Source organism: Vigna unguiculata, chromosome 3 (genome assembly GCF_004118075.2).
Source record: "Vigna unguiculata cultivar IT97K-499-35 chromosome 3, ASM411807v1, whole genome shotgun sequence".
Classification (NCBI taxonomy): Eukaryota; Viridiplantae; Streptophyta; class Magnoliopsida; order Fabales; family Fabaceae; genus Vigna; species Vigna unguiculata.
The window spans coordinates 41768500-41785959 of NC_040281.1; the positions used below are offsets into that span (position 1 = coordinate 41768500).

The 17460-nt window shown below is 34.9% G+C and overlaps 3 protein-coding genes across 5 annotated transcripts; 2 read left to right on the forward strand and 1 right to left on the reverse strand.

Annotated features, from left to right (window-relative positions):
* Positions 1–1496: 1496 nt before the first annotated feature.
* On the forward strand, positions 1497–7335 carry LOC114175766 (phosphoserine aminotransferase 2, chloroplastic-like). Of its 2 annotated transcripts, none has more exons than XM_028060558.1 (2): positions 1497–2901; positions 7103–7335. In XM_028060558.1, exon 1 carries the CDS (start codon positions 1631–1633, stop codon positions 2897–2899), a length of 1269 nt encoding a protein of 422 aa, XP_027916359.1. In that variant the 5' UTR covers positions 1497–1630; the 3' UTR covers positions 2900–2901; positions 7103–7335. The 2 variants fall into 2 exon arrangements, with proteins under 2 accessions (XP_027916359.1, XP_027916360.1); XM_028060559.1 differs by lacking the exon at positions 7103–7335 and adding an exon at positions 3139–3353.
* A 732-nt stretch (positions 7336–8067) lies between these two features.
* Positions 8068–10445, reverse strand: LOC114175767 (serine acetyltransferase 4-like). The gene is made up of 8 exons (XM_028060560.1): positions 10162–10445; positions 9690–9887; positions 9528–9587; positions 9164–9259; positions 9046–9070; positions 8790–8884; positions 8531–8697; positions 8068–8438 (listed from the first exon to the last, which is right to left on the reverse strand). Exons 1-8 carry the CDS (start codon positions 10396–10398, stop codon positions 8387–8389), a joined length of 930 nt encoding a protein of 309 aa, XP_027916361.1. The 5' UTR covers positions 10399–10445; the 3' UTR covers positions 8068–8386.
* Positions 10446–13054: 2609 nt separating this feature from the next.
* Positions 13055–16828, forward strand: LOC114176236 (isocitrate dehydrogenase [NAD] regulatory subunit 1, mitochondrial-like). 2 transcript variants are annotated; one of them, XM_028061201.1, is made up of 4 exons: positions 13055–13777; positions 14572–14799; positions 15829–15907; positions 16405–16828. In XM_028061201.1, the coding sequence occupies exons 1-4, from the start codon at positions 13268–13270 to the stop codon at positions 16677–16679; spliced, it is 1092 nt and encodes a 363-aa protein (XP_027917002.1). In that variant the 5' UTR covers positions 13055–13267; the 3' UTR covers positions 16680–16828. The 2 variants fall into 2 exon arrangements, with proteins under 2 accessions (XP_027917002.1, XP_027917001.1); XM_028061200.1 differs by having other exon boundaries at positions 13058–13777; positions 14560–14799.
* The last annotated feature ends 632 nt before the right edge of the window (positions 16829–17460 follow it).

The window sequence follows — 17460 nt, forward strand, 5'->3', positions numbered from 1 at the left end:
ATTTTATGAATATAGAAGAAAATGGATTGTACTCTGTGTTTTTTATAATTGGATTTTAAGTGTAGTTTGATTATCATCGATTTTTGTTTTGAATTTTAAGTGTGGTTTGATTTCCCGCTAATGATGTAGCTTATTGTTATACTAAATTATGTATTCATTTTTACGGTATTAATGTCAATAATTAAATGTATAAATTTTGAATGTATTATTTTGACTCCTCCAATAATATTAGTCAAGATCCGCCGCTGCTTAGACCTTTAATTAAAGAAGACCCAAAAAGATTTAAAAGACAAGAAGTGAACTTTACAAATACCCTTTTAGATAAAAGTTTACTTAAACATAGTACGTCTTCCTATCAGCACACTTCCATGATGTGTAAGCGTGAAGAAGAAAAAAATGTCACCACAAACTACCACGCTCCCTAGGTACATATAATATTAGTTCCTGTAATAAAAAGGTCTTTGATCATACAGCTAACCATAAAAAAAATCAATTTCATTAAATTAATATATAATTTTGTTATTGTAAGTGAATTAAATTAAATTAATCATTAATTTCTTTGTTAAGCAAATAAGATCACTACATTTCGTGTTTCCCATAGTTCATTTATTAAATTATTGTTTTGGTACCTTTCAATTTTTTAAGGATTTTAGTTTTAATATTAAGAAAATCATAATCTTAGTCAAACTTTCGATTTTATGTACGTTTGTTTGTTTATTTATTTATTTTGAACTATTTAAATTATAAATCTAATATATTCACTTCAGTTGTTGAATAAAAATTCATTCATTAAATAGTTAAAAACTCAGACATACTAAAATTTAAAATTAAATGATCGATTTTTGAAATACGAAACAAAATTTGTTTAAATAAAATAAAAATTTTAATTTAGTGCACTTTTATTCTACAAACCTTGGATGTTTTTTCGGAGACTTATGTGCTGCAAGTAGGTTTAAATGAGCGACAGTTAGTCCAAAGTAGCAAGACAAATATGAACCAAACACTTCCGCCGTGAAAACCACGTGTTTCATTGAACCACCGCACTAACGGCATTTAGAATTGAATTGCAATGACCTATTCTGAGGCCTTTATTATTTGATCAATACTTGGTTGATTATTGATATATTTCATTTCTGAGAAAAAAAATTGTAGAATTTAAATTACGTCTGTTTTAAGGAAAAAAATATTAATATCAATATGTAATTAATTTTTAAAATATATCTTTTATTTTTCTCTTGACAAATTCAATAAAATATTTAATATTTTTTAATGATATAGGAACATTAATTTTCACTTCCAAAAATATACATTATAATTATTAAATATCAAATATATTAATAATTTTTAAATAAAATTAACATAACATGATCATATTAAAAATTTATTTTGGATTATTATATTAAAAATAAAATATACCCACATATATGAAATAACTATCTTTTATAAGGTTTTTAATAAGGTTTCTTCCTTGTTTGTAAAGAAATAAGGGGGCAAAATTTTCCGTCTATGTGACTGGATCTTTGCCAAAACTAACACCTCCAAAATATAAAAAGAAACTTTCAGCAAAAAGTTCATCCCTTCTGATTTCATTTCCTTTTTCCTTCTTTTTCTGCACAAACACTGTGCCACCATGTCGATCTCAACTTCACCTCACTCACACCTTCTTCACCCAAACCATAACCACCGTATCCACACCGCCACCACCACCACCGCCTTTTCCCTCCCCTCTTCGCGCACTTTCAGGCCCATCAAATGCGCCTCCACGCCGGCCCAGCTACAGGATCCCATCCCGGTCCAGGCCCAGGCCCAAGAGCGCGTCTTCAACTTCGCCGCCGGTCCCGCCACCCTGCCCGAGACCGTACTCCGACGAGCCCAGTCCGAGCTCTACCTCTGGGGAGAATCCGGCATGAGCGTCATGGAGATGAGCCACCGTGGCAAGGATTTCATGTTCATAATAGAAAAGGCCGAGGAACATCTACGCACCCTTCTGGAAATCCCACCGGGCTTTTCCGTCTTGTTCCTCCAGGGCGGCGCCACCACCCAGTTCGCAGCCGTGCCGCTCAACCTCTGCACCCCTGACGACCCCGTCGATTACGTTGTCACTGGCTCGTGGAGCGATAAGGCATTCAAGGAGGCCCAAAAATACTGTAAACCCAGTGTGATTTGGTCTGGGAAATCTGGAAAATACACAGGGATTCCACATGTTGGGACTTTTGAGCAGAACCCAGATGCCAAATATTTGCACATTTGTGCAAATGAGACTATTCATGGGGTTGAGTACAAGGACTACCCATTTCCAGAGAACCCCTCTGGTGTTCTTGTTGCTGATATGTCTTCAAATTTCTGTTCCAAGCCTGTTGACGTGTCAAGGTTTGGAGTCATCTATGCCGGTGCACAGAAGAATGTGGGGCCCTCTGGTGTCACAATTGTGATAGTGAGGGATGATCTGATTGGGCGTGCACAGGGTGTTACTCCTGTGATGCTTGATTACAAGATTCATGTTGAGAACGGGTCACTCTACAACACTCCTCCTTGCTATGGCATTTACATGTGCGGGTTGGTGTTTGAGGAGCTGTTGGAGCAGGGTGGGTTGAAGGAGGTTGAGAAGAAGAACGAGAAGAAAGCTGAGATTTTGTATAATGCAATTGATGGGAGCAAGGGGTTTTATAAGTGTCCGGTGGAGAAGCCTGTGAGATCATTGATGAATGTGCCCTTCACGTTGGAGAAGTCAGAGCTTGAGGGAGAGTTTATCAAGGAGGCTGCAAAAGAGAACATGGTTCAGCTCAAGGGACATAGGTCTGTTGGTGGCATGAGGGCTTCTATTTATAATGCTATGCCTTTGGCTGGAATTCAGAAATTGGTGGCTTTCATGGAGGACTTCCAAGCTAGGCATGATTAGAGGTGGGTGCTTTTTGTTCCTATGCGTCTGGCTAAGAAGATCTCTAGCATTTTTGGTTTGTCGCTTCTTTTTATGTCGTGTTTTATTCTGTAGGATTTTCATGTGCACTTTGAAATTTTCTAGGAGATAATTTTGGTTCTGGCTAGAAGGATGCCTTGCCTAGGAGTTTAGGTTTAGGTTCGTACTTATTAATAAATTATAATCCTCTGTTGTGAGCTTGTGTCATTGTATGGGTTCAGGGCATGGAATGAACTCTCGGCGTGGGCCGTCGTCTTGAGCCGGCCGGCCTTCGACCCAACCGGACCTTTCTCGGTTATCTGTTTAGACTATTTTAACTCATGTCAGTCGTCGGTCTTTAGTTTGGATTGACTCTTGTTTTGTGGTCCGGCACGAAACGATTTGGCTTAATCTTTGATTCCGAATAAGTATTATTTTTAAAAATTAGTTTAAGTAATATATTGGGTCAAACTTACTCATACTTAAACTTTTTTATAGTTAAAACAGGAACACATAAAGCTAACTTTTTAATGCAAAATAGTCTTCAGCATGTAAACCTTTTAAGAGGGCTTCTCCCTCGACCTCCAATCATTTATCCTGTACCCCAAAATTCTTTTTAATTCCAATTTTATTCTTGTAGTAAAAAGTAAATATTAAACATCTTTTCTCTTTATACTTTCCAGCAGTCTACCTCCTGCACCTACCCTAATCAAATGCATGCTTTAGGATCAGAAGAAAGGAACACTAAAAAGATTGACTTTTGGGGTCCCAAAAGAGGGATAAGACCCAAAGAGAAAAGTTAACCCTTCAAGCTAAAGAGAAGAAAAAAAAAACTATGATTATGGTTCTGTGTGTGAGTGACAGTGGGGTTGGTGGGTATCCCAGGCACACAGATCAGAGTCTTATAACAAAGGAATCATTTTAAGACAAACAAAACCGAATAATTTAGCATGTTATTATGGTTCATTCACTAGCTCAGTGACTTTTTGTAGTGTGATCAAACGTTCTTTTCTTTTATTCGGGTAACATGTGAGAACTTTTTCTTCTTCCATATCTCAATTGTGATGGATCTTGCGAGAAAATTGGAGAGCTGTTTGGTGTTTCATGAGAAAATATGAAACTCAAGAACAACATTGAGAATAAATTTCACTTCTTTCTTGATATGGCTTTTCCTTATGCCATTTTAACTACCCTAATCACCTTGATTTGTTTAACTTGGTGCTTCTGCTGCCGATGATGCCAATAAGCCATAGCAATCTCTTTGTTTCCAGCTGAAACAAGGATAACAGTTCTTGACCCATTTAGTTGAAATTCTTCAACTATTTCCGTTGAAGAGAATGCTCATAGCCTCTCTGCAGCAGATAATACCAGAAAAATTATGATATCACTTTTACATGAAAAATATGCATACTTTTGTTCTGTACATCTCAAACAAGTGCAACTTAAATACAGAGAGCCATAGCAAAATTGACAGAGAAGCAAAAACTGGTGTCATTTTAGACCCAACAGGGTTCGCGGTGTTTCCTGCTATGTGAAGACCGCTGAAGAAGATGTCATTGGCCTCAACGAGTTTTGGATCTTTGCATGCCAACCCGTTCACCAACACTGCCATAATATTCATCAAAAACCATGGTGAACATAAACTTTAAAGTAATATTATTACATGTAACTATCATAAAAGAAAATAATCATAAAAAAATAACTTTTGTATCTGCTATATATACCTTTCTCTTGTGGGTCTGCCACACAGAAATCTTGGAATGTACTAGTAGCAGCTACTAGAATAACTGAAAGTGAAAGACCCAAAACTGTCAGAAAAATGAGCGAATAGCCATTTGAGAATAGCACAAAAGCACTATACTCGTCGAGCTCCACTTTGACGGCGAGGAGTGGTTGCTGCTGCTGCTCCGGGTAACCGCGACGCGAAGAAAGGAGGGGGAGGCGAGCAGCGTTGCCACGACGTGAAGAAAGGAGGGGCAGAAGCTAACACCACTAAGAGTGTTAAGTAGTAGTGAAGGAATTTCACCTACCCAAGGGCTCAACCTCAGTTTCACAAAATTGAGAAACAGATCTCAAAATCCGTTTTAGCTTTTTTTTTTCGTTTTTTCTTCAAACGGATTTTACAAATCCGTTTCACAAAAACCAGAAACGTATTTCAATTTCCGTTTCGTTATTTTTTTGTATTTAATGAGTGTGTGTTTTCACTAAAACGGATGTTGAAATCCGTTTAAGAGAAGTGTGAAACGGATATTGAAATCCGTTTCATTAAATTTTCAAAAATATTTAATGAAACGGATGTCAAGATCTGTTTCACACTTCTCTAAAACGGATTTCAACATCCGTTTCAGTGAAAAACCCGACCAAATTTGTTTCGCATTTTATTGAATATCAGTAATCATCACAAAATGAAATATAACTCCATGCAACAAGAAAGATTCCAAAAGACCATTAACAAAAAACGAATACTAACTTGGAACGTGTAAAGAACGAGGAAAGCTTTAAAAAATTTGAACCACGTGTGGATGACCTTGCAGAGTTTGGAGCACCTGAAGCAGGACCCAGTTCACACAGAATGAAACCAGGGACCACTACCACTGCAAAAGCACTTTCAAATGAAAATGAAAGAGAGAAAGTTGGGACCACTGCTCTAAGAATAATAATGAGACCAGAGGAAGGAGAAGAAAGAACGCGGAGGAAGAAGGAAGAGAACGGGGAAGGAGAAATACATGAATTGGGGGTGCAGCACCCTGTAAATACCAATCAGCCACAGTAAATTTGGTTTAATTATCTCAACCATCGAGACAGGTAAAAAATTAATTAGGGTCAATTATGTCATTTTTGGGGTACTGAAGAATCTTTGGGGGTGCAGGGAGAAGCCCTCACCTTTTAAAACTAAATGTGTGTCAATCAAATAAGTGTGATGGTGGGCAGCAAGTCTAATTTTGATTAAATCATTAACCTTCTAAGGCATTATGATAAAAGGCGGGGAGTAATGTAATAAAGTGAGTAGTGCAATGAAGTATAATCATTTTTAAATATAAAGTAGGACATTGAAGTTAATAAGGGGGTTTTTAGATTCTAAAAACATATAGGAATTTAGGAGGTAAGAGCATAAGATAAAGGAAAATGATATACTAACATCTACTTTTTTTATCACTTTTCTTGCAACGTGACGTGGCATATGTTTTCTATTTTTTCAATTTTTACGTTGGTTTTTTGGAAGAGAGCGGGAGGAGAAAAAGTAAAAAGCGGGAGTGAAAATTGGAGGAGAAAAAATAGAAAACGGAAGTGTAAATGGTTGAACTAAAAAGCATCTTGTTCATCGTCTTCAACCATTGATGTTCGTCTTCAACCACCATTCTTCATCTTCAAACCCTATTTTCCTAAAAACCTATCTTCTTCTTATTCGTCGTAACAATGTGGGTTTACCCATTGGACGAAAGCTTCGACGTTCGTATCCATTGGAGTGGAAAGGAGGGATTTTTTATGTTGTTTGTAGTGTCGTCATTGTTGTAGTGGCGTAAATTTGTGGGTTTCGTCTTTGTGGTGAAATCTAATCGAGACCGCTTCTTCGAAAGGTGTGTGGCGGGAAGTTGTATTTATTTTTGCGTATTGCTTGTGATTATTTTTTGTGTAAAAAGCAAGAACGAAGATGGGCTTTTGTTTTGAATGTGGATTGTTGAGGTTAGAGTTAAGATTTTGTATTCTTATTTTGGTTGTTGTTGTTTCTGAAATGTTTCCGCTTACATTTTTCTTGGATTAATTCAGTAAATTGTAAATCTACATATGTGTTTACTTAAGACTTAATATCTGCGAACCCATGCTATATGATTTGCACATTAGATATCCTTGATAGTGATAATGGAGCATGAGTGATTTTGCATTTGTTAACTTATTGAGTAAACTTTAAATCCACACTTAAGATATAATTACTGTGAAAATTTGCTCTAATTTGCACATTAGATATCCATGTTAGTTATTGTTGAGCAAGGATGATATTCATTCATTGGTTTACTAAGTAAACTGTAAATCCATATATGTGCTTACTTAAGAGTTCATAACTGCGAACTCATGGTCTATGATTTGCACATTGGTTACCCCTGTTAATTATAGTTGAGCATAAATTATCTCAATCCATAGAAATTGTAGTCATGTTCTCAAGGTGGAATCTAATTTGGCTCCAATAAAAACTATTTTTTTATATAGGTAATGAACTGGCAAAAAGAACGTGTTATGGGAACTCTCAACCTGTTTGGCCATCTTGGTGGCGGCTTTCTTGTTGAACATGAAGACATAAACAAATCGCAAAATAGTAATTTGTATCACCGATTGAAGGATCAACTAAGAAAACGTTTCAAGAGCCAAACCATACGAACTCCGTGTTTTACGTATGCGAGGAGAAAGCACCATAATTAAAAGAAACTTGAATTACTTAATTTTGTAGTGCTATGTTTGATCATGTAGCAATGTTGAAAATATATATTTTTTATAATGTTTGAAAAGTATGATACATTACTAAGGATTAATATGATATAACTTAAAATAAGATGGCCATGATATAACACTTACAACCAACAAACACCTATAAATCAACATGATAATATGAGGTAAGTGTGCAAGGCAAAGCGTTAAAATAAGATTCCCCAAGACGAAATTTAAAGCCTAATGAATTGTACAACTACGCACCATTATGGAGACCAATGGTGCCACAAACTTCTTTCACATGATTAATACCTTACTGTATTGATTTTTGAATGCACATTCCTAATTCAATTCCTTTATGTAATGACTTATTGTTCCCGCACAACGGTAGGTAATAAGTCACACAAATAGAAAAGTTGGTAAAAAGAAAACTTCAATAAAAAAATATTGTAAAAATAACCTAAAATAATGTTAGTTTAAATAATTGTAGTCACCATTAATAGAAAATAATGTCGCACAATACCAATTGGAAAAAAAAAAACTGTTAATAGTAATAGATTTTTTTTATATAAATTTTGATAAAAAAATAACATTCATCAACTAAAAGAATCATTAATGTTTAATAATTTTTTTATTATTGAAGGTAATTGAAATATTTCGTAAAATGAACTGTTATAGTGAAAAAAAAAAAGCATTTAAAAAAATTAAAATGGGAAGAATTAGGCTATGATATGGCATGAATCGGTGCATTTAACAATGGTGCCGGTGGCATTTTTACTTGTGAGATATTAGTTTACAACTGATGAAACAAATCATTCGATTATTCTATCAATTATTCTCTGGTTTTGAGCTTAAGTAAGCCTACTTATTGGTGAGTTTGAGAGTTCAAACTTCATATACTTTTTTCTTCCTTGAAATTTATTAAGAGGGTGATGTATCCTTCAAGAACGCAGAGGTTGAAAGACAATTACTTTCTCAGAGACTCCAACGCTAAAAATAACACTTCCCATGACTGAGTTCTTCTCCAAAACTATAAATGTACCAAGCACTTGTTGAAGCTTGAAATTTTCAGTGAACTATAAACTTTCCAATAACCTTTGCTGGTACACCAGCCACAATGCTTCAACAGAAGAAACATTCCCTTTATTACATAACATAACTTGGTGGAAATTGCAAGTGCAAAACATTGTCAAAAGTTCATCTAAACTTTACCTGTGAGGAGGAACATCTTGTAACACAAGGGAACCTGCAGCTATCATAACACACTCACCAACTTGTAAATTCCCAAGTATAGTTGCATGAGCTCCAATTAGCACTCCGTCTGCAACTTTGGGATGGCGATCACCTGTGTCCTTTCCTGTGCCACCCAAAGTTACACCCTGCCAAAAACTGAATTTGTAATTCAATTCAATTTGAGAAAATAATTAGCCAAAAATATCATAGAAGACATGATTTGTGAACCATCACTCACTTGCATCAGTGAAACTCTGTTTCCAATTATAGCAGTTTCACCAATGACAACACCTGTTCCATGATCTACTAAAATTCCATTCCCAATTGTCGCAGCTATAAATGAAACAGTTGGAAGTAACCACTTGAACAATGAATATAACAGATGGAAAATATAAAGATGAATCTGGTTATTCTATTAAGGAAATTCGTTATTCACATCATTCTTACTATAGTAAAGTATTCCTCATTTGCATGCAAACATCAACCTAACATACCTGGATGTATATCAACTCCAAAAACCTGCAGTGAAGAAAATAGGATCATCAGCAACAGGAATATGAAACACCCTTATGAAGTTTTCTCCATTTTCTTTTTACCAAGTGCAGACACTACCTCACTAACTCGACTTTGCAAAGCTAAGGCTAAAACTTTGCGACCCTGGCCCCACAAAGCATGAGCTACTCGATGTACTTGCAAAGACTGATAACCCTGTCAGAGAATAAATCCTATGAACTAAAGGGAAAAATGTTGGAGGAAGGGCACAAAATATAGAAGAAAAAGCTCTGTATGTTACACAAAAGCACCATATTATTCAATCAAATTCTTCAGCATAATGAACATGTTAGTATCAATACATGATTCAGAAACATTAACCAATAGCATGATTGAGATGCATAATGAACAAGTTAGTATCAATACATGATTGAGATGTGAATCAAGTTGATGTATCTTTCTGGTGGGAAACTAAATGGTTTACCTTCATATATAAAAGCGCTGAGCAATATGACAAACAAGCAGGATCACGATCTTTAAATGCCTATCAGAAAAAGTTACGAAATGAATAAAGTAAAATGCAAATTCCAAAGTTATACAAAGTGAAGTTCATGTACTACTCCTACACATAAAGAGTATTAGTTACCTGAATATCCAAGCGAATCGAATGCTGGATACCTTTATCATGCTTTATCACAGTAGAAAATATATCCATCAGCTGAGTAGCCAAAAGAGTAGGCTTTTGGAGTCGGTTGGCCAAAGCAAAAGCTAATGCTTGCTCCAAGCAATCATGAGACAGAATAGTGGCATAGAAGAAGCTACTTAAAATAGGTTCTCTTTCTGCCTGCACCCAAATAAATGTATATCATGAAGCTATCAAACATGTAAATGTTCTCCAACACTCGTCAAATATTGAAAATGAAGCATCTAGGTTCATATTTCATCATACAATTAAACACATTTTATGATTAGTGGGAAAAAACAGAACAAACAATCCATGAACTTCTAAAGTATCCACACCAATGCTCAGCTCAGCAACCAAGATGCAAACAACAACAGCAACCAAAGAAGGTGAGGGAACATAATGGATAAAAAAAGAAGGAAAAAATGATTTGTACCTCTAACTGTGCTTCTCTTCTGACATCATCCCAGATAGGATCAAAACAATCTGAATTTTGAAGTGAAGAATCCATGACAGGGTTGGGAATTCCCATGGCATAAACGGGGAAAACTTTCTCCAGATGAGGAGGCCAAAACGAAAAGGAACCAACACTGGTAGGTTGGCCTTCCTCAGCTTCATGTTCAGACAGAGTTTCAGGAAGATAATTCAAGGTCTTGTGGCTCAGATGAGCCATAGTTATTGAGAGAAAATGAGATAAGAGAAAAAGGAAAGTGGTGTGTTCTTAGGTGGCTACTAAGTGTGCTATCTATGCAGCCGTTATTATTATAGCTGCAGAATAGTGGAGTTGTGTTTGCTGTCAGAAACAAATTCTCAACTGTGTACAATCACATAGGATATAATAATAATTTAGTCTTTATGCATAAATTAATACTCAAATTGACACCTTTAGCTTCAATATTTATTTTTTTGCTTTAGATATTTAAGAGGGTCTGGTGTGTTTATGCATCTTACCCTTATGTTTGTTGTTTAGGCAATACAAAATAAGTTAAATTCAAAGAAGAATTTAAAAACATATTAACTAATCATTATAATTTCATACTCAACAATTACTTAACGAACAAATAATCAGTAAAGAAAAGAAGAAGTGAATAATGTACACTTGTCTTCCACAATTAATCTTCAAGTCTTGTTTCATTGGATGCTTCGCTGCCTCTTCTACATTCCGAGGTGGCTGTTTTGTTTCTTTGTCCCTTCAGAGTGATGATATGTGCAGAGACATAAATTTCCTACAGAACCAAAATGCTACCATAGAGAATAGTCACACGTCACCCCCAACAACCAACGAACAAAACAGCTAAAAAACAAAAATATAACTTTTTTATTAAATATTACATCAGTCATTTCGATTGGAATGTTTGTTTTAAAAATTCACTACTAAAACAAACGTTTATTTGATTTAGATAGACCATGTATGTAAAACTTTATATTAATCTAAAATTGTTTAATATAATTGTTATACCAATCACAATTCACATAATATGTACTTTCTAACATATACTAACATATACATTATTCTATTATTGTTGTTCTCTTCAGTAAAATTCTAGATGGATAGTATAATTCAAAGGCTGTATTCTTAAAATTTGTTTTGGACCTGGTATAACTCAACATTGCATGAGTTAACTTTGGCTCAATAAGTCGAACCTACTATGGTTTTACCTTTCTTGCACCTACTCCAACCAAACTTTGTATAATTTTAAGTGAGCTAATCTCACTTGATTTTCAATTCTCTTAATTAAAAAATTATTCCCTTTATATTAAATTCAAGTATAATCTATTGGATTCATCTCCGACCATATATAGATTTAAATAATTATGAATTGAATTTCAAGATTTGAATTTTAGTTTTCTTATACTCTATGACTCCATGAAAAAGAAGAAGAAAGAAACACGGTTTACTTAACAAAAACAAAAATTAATGGTTTTGATGTATATTATTGAAGAGTACAATTACAAATGAGTGGAGAGGAATGACATGAAATGTTGGTCTATGATTACTTGGAAGGTACAGGAAACACTTTACCATGAAAATGATATGAGTGTCATCATGGTTGTCATGGGTCTTAAATGCTACTTTGAAAATGTACCTTCCATTATCTCCACAATCTCTCAATTAAAGCTCCAATGCTGCATAAACCATGGGTAAAAAGAAAATCATTCTTCAACTCACCCCTCCTTCCAAATGGGTTTTACCTCTTTCAATATCTCCCACAATTATACTCACTCGAGAAAAAAAAAACAAATAACACTTAGACGAAACCAAAAACAGTTACGAGGTAGAAGAATTCGGAAAAATGATATTGTTTTGACGTCATGAAAGTAGTTGGTATCCAAAACCACTTCAAGCAATCATTTTGGCCCAATTATCACTGTTCCACCCCGATATCGTTCTCCATCTCATTAAAAGATTCATTGTTTCTAGAACTTTATAATATGTTGAAAGCATACTTAGGATTAAGTTAGACTTCTATATAATCACCATATGGCCCATGCTATCTTAATTTTTATTTTTTTTTTTCCGAATAGATTCGACCATTGCGTTTCTTTTACTCTCATCTAATCCTAATCCATGTGAAGTGAGATTAGAAAATTTATAACTTTAATTCAACTACATATATTTTACTCCACTTAACTTAAATAAACTTAAATTCAATTAAAATATTTAATTAACTATTACTTATATTTTAAAAATAAGTTATTTTTAAAATATTATTATAATTTATATACCAATTTATTAATCTAAATTAATATTACTTTGATTAATATGACTTAAATTTTATATATATAATTTATTTTTATATTTTTAAAGCAGACTAAAGTAATATACTAAAATTAATATTATTTAATTAATATAACTTGAATTATAAAAGTATCTACTTTACTTTGTTTTCTATTTATTTTTTAAAACCAACCAAATTCGATGGCCCAACACCAAAAGGTTGCAATCTATTTAGAAAGCTGACTTGACACATGACTGCACACATCAATCTAAACAGCATACAGTTGCTGAATCACAAATGATTACTGTAGGTACAAAAACAATGAATATTGTTGTTTCTAGGGCAACAAAACAATATTATTAAGATGGTGACTTATTAATTATAATTTTTTGTGAATATTTAATAGGATAAGGATTATTAAATTGATTTAACAAATATATAAGAGTTGTCAATAAATAGTTCATATGTATACATAAACTATTAAGATTAAATTAAATTAAATTAGTTTTTAAAATGAAATAAAAGTGTGTTTCAATTTAATTAGATTGGTGAGAAATAAAGAAGGCAAGGTGAAATATAGTTCCATTTATTTATTAACTATTGGTAGGAGATTTAGAAAAAAAGGAATACAAGAAAATGAAGAAAAAGTAAAGTCAAATTCTCAGTAGGCAGCCACTACAATTTCGGTCCTTCCCATCATCCCGTGTTCTGTTCCGACTCGACTTTTCGTCATTCTTCGAAAACCAAGATTTCATATTCTCTCCATTTACGTTCCTTCCACACAGAATCCATTTTATTTTTTTCTTTTCAAAACGCAACGCAATGGCCAGAAGATCACTGCCGTTTCTCAAGGACCTCCTCTCGCGCTCCTCGCCCAGCCGGATCACCACCCGATCCGTCACCTACATGCACCGCCCGGGCGACGGGACGCCGAGGCCGGTGACGCTCATTCCGGGCGACGGAATTGGGCCCATGGTGACGGGCGCGGTGGAGCAGGTGATGGAGGCGATGCACGCGCCGGTTTACTTTGAGAAGTTCGAGGTCCACGGGAACATGAAGGCGGTGCCGCAGGAGGTGCTGGAGTCGATTCGGAAGAACCAGGTGTGTCTCAAGGGAGGCCTGATCACCCCCATGGGTGGCGGCGTCAGTTCCCTCAACGTGCAGCTCAGGAAGGAGCTCGATCTCTACGCCTCCCTCGTCAACTGCTTCAACCTCCCAGGCTTGACCATGCGCCACAATAACGTCGACATCGTCGTCATCAGGGAGAACACCGAAGGCGAGTACTCCGGCCTCGAACACGAGGTCATTCCCGGCGTCGTCGAAAGCCTAAAGGTTCGCCTCATCTCACTTTTGCATGGGTTATCCAGTAATTTCTTTGGGATGAATTACACGACACGACATGACAATCCTGTTTTTTTATTGTATAGAGAACTCTTTATAATGTCTTTTAAACAGAGATGGGTGTAATATTTTTTAAAGAAAAATTGGATGTTTGTTGCTCAAGAGTAAAAAATGAGGAGGCCGGGAGAGATTTGACACATAAACTAAAATATATATTTTTTGACATGTCTTCTATAAGAATTTTTGCAGAAACTTTTTCAAGCAGTACTAAGAATCTATTGGGGTACAAGCTAGAAGTGCTTTTGAGAATTGCTCTTCTAAAAATATAGAGAATTTTCTGTGGTAGAATTTTGTCCCCTTTTTTCTATCTAAGCTGAGACATATTCTCTGTACTGGATTATATCTTGTGATATGATTAGTTAAGTAGGTGTTTATCATGTGGAAATTATTTTCTTTTAACTTCTTTTGAGGGAAAGGTCATTGATAAATTTAAGTGATTAGCTTTAGGACGATTGTTATTGTTTTTGAGAAATAGTTGTTATTAATACCGTTTATTGAGATATTATTTTAATGTGAAACTATTATTCTATAAAAGTTAGTGCGTATGAATCAGTTTGTTTGTTTTAGACCAATAATCACTTTTATTTAGTGAACTTTGGAAAGAAAGAAAAATATATATTGTTTTCTGGAATTAGTTTACCAAATTCTGAACTTATGACCTGTGATGCATGGTGGGTTTGTTTGTGGTTCACCCAATCCTAATATTTTGCTAGGTAATTACGAAGTTCTGTTCAGAGCGTATTGCTAAGTATGCATTCGAGTATGCTTATCTGAACAACAGAAAGACGGTGACTGCTGTACACAAAGCAAATATTATGAAGCTTGCAGATGGTTTATTTTTGGAATCTTGTCGAGAGGTTGCCACAAATTACCCTGGAATCAAGTATAACGAAATTATTGTGGATAACTGCTGCATGCAGCTTGTTTCAAAGCCTGAACAGTTTGATGTCATGGTATGTCTATTTATAATAAATCCTGCTTTGCAGCTAATTATGCCCTTCTGTAATTTTTGTCTAATGTATTTGTGGAGTGAAAGCAGATATGTACAGTTTTGTTTTGCAAGTTTGTTGAAACTTTACTGTCATCACATTATTGGTGAAAAACCAATTATTTGTTTTTGAGCTCATTGGGCTCTTTAGATATTCTTTAGTAATTTGGTTGGGTTTTCCTTGTTTATGTGTGCATAAATTAAATGCACAAGAGAAATTAGCTGAGAAATGAGTATTTGCACAAAAGAGGGTGAAATTTTGTAACAAAAGTATAGTTGAAGACAAATCATGTTTCATTTTTGCTACAGGCTTCTCGGTGTTGGTCAAGTAAAATAATATTTTAAGGATAAACAATTAAGGAATAAAACAAGGATTGTGACGTTTCCAAATTGTACTGTTGTTTTCTTTCAAGATTGCTAGCAGTGTTAAAAAAGAGAGAAACATTATTGCTCACCACATTATCTTGGAAATATAGACAGCATCTTTGGTAACATGTTTATGTCAGAAGATTAGTATGATAAACTAGCCATCATAAAAGCAAGGATTGGGGATAAGAAATGGTTTCACAATCTGTGATGTGATAGATGATGAGTTTTGCAGGAAAGGGGGCAGGACAGTTTAAAAAATAATACATAATAAATATTATTATCATATAGTATATAGATTTATACACTTTTTATATTAATATATAACTTGACAGTGGAGTCAATATATAAGTTTTGGTGTGAAAAATAAAAGTTAAACATATATAGTAACAATTTTAAGGAAAATGAGGGGTGTAAGTGTCCATCCTCCAATCCCATTCTCCCAAACACCTCCATCCAAACATATATCTGGGTAGATGTGTTAGTGTAAGTGAGAATGAACAATTGCAAACGGTTGCTCAATAACCTCAGGTTTTGATGGTTCTGTCTTACAGAACACTGATCTTAATTTGTTTCTGATATTTAATAGAAGTGTTTCTGAAGTTCTCTTGTTCTATTTCCTTGATAGGTGACCCCAAATCTTTATGGAAATCTAATTGCAAATACTGCAGCAGGCATTGCTGGAGGTACTGGAGTTATGCCAGGAGGTACGGTTGTTAGTTACTACTGCATTTAGCTTCAGTGCTCTCGCCTGATTTTCTCCTTTTAAAATACCTCCTCCTGCTTGTTGTTGCTACCTGTTATTATCAATTGTTCGAATAATGCTTAGAACTTGAAAAGACTAGGCCGAGTCTATTTGTGTATATGTGTGTGTCAAGATCATTATTCTGCATCTGGGGGGCGATTTTACTCATTGTAAAACTTTGCAAATAAATGTGCATCTTAAAGCATTAGATTCTTTGATCATATAGGACTTGTGTCAATGTGGAAGTAGATTTTTAAGGAATAATATTAGAGATGACAGCTTTGGTAGACACACTTGGTAATGGTGAATTTAGTGTGTGTGATGGTAGGTAAGGTCGAGATGATTGCACTTTTGAGTTTTGTAGTGAGTAAATAGTTACTGGGAAAAATCATTCTCCTGTCCTCAAATATGACTTTTGCTTGGCAATCACACAGCAAACCATGGATGTGTTTTTTGCAGGTAATGTTGGAGCGGAGCACGCTGTGTTTGAGCAAGGTGCTTCAGCAGGAAATGTTGGTAGTGAAAAAGTATTAGAGCAAAAGATTGCGAATCCAGTGGCACTTCTTCTCTCGTCAGCTATGATGCTTAGGCATCTTCAATTTCCTGCCTTTGCTGACCGTTTGGAGACTGCAGTGGCACGTGTCATTCTGGAGGGAAAATACCGAACAAAGGATCTTGGAGGCTCAAGCACCACCCAAGAGGTTGTGGATGCAGTCATAGATGCTTTAGATTGAGATTTCCAAAATGAAATCAGCCTCGTATATTCTTTTCTGACAAATTTTCCCATCATTGTTTTGCTCCCATCAACTGGGAAATAGCAAATTTTTGTCCTCAATAAAGTTTATGCCATACAGAAAACGATGTAATTCTTTTTCTACCTGAAGAATTTGTAGAGTGATAATTGTTTCCCTCCTATTTAAAGGCCGTGATTTGGCGCTATTTTACGACCTAGCAATTATTTTATAGCTCTGCTTGGGAAGAACATAAATTGTTTCTCATGATTGTTGTCTTTGTTTCATGTACAGTCTAGTTCTGTGAATCTCTCAATCTTACTGGTGTAATATTTGAAAAGTTTAAACCTGATTCTGAGTACCTCTATCACAAAGTCATCCAAACCATGCCAATGACTCGATAAAGCCTCCAAACGACTCCTTCAAAGTTTTAGATTCATTAGACAAGTTGTATTAATAGGAAGCTTAATAAGGATGTTAATAAGAAACAAAGGGCAATAGGTATTGGAAAAGTATGTGACAATGACCACAATATCATGAATTTGAAACTTGTTGATTACAACCAATAGAAAACTCTTTTTTACATTTACTAGAATGATAATGATTTATAAACTTCCTTTTAGATCCGATGAAAAAGAAAAGTTTAAGCAAGTTTGTGCAATAAGCTCAACTTTATCTTAAAATTATTTCCTTTGATTTTGGCTACAACTTTAAAGAAAAAAATTTCAAAATATTGATCCAATAGACCAAACCCAATCTAACCTACTTAATAGTAAATTAAGTT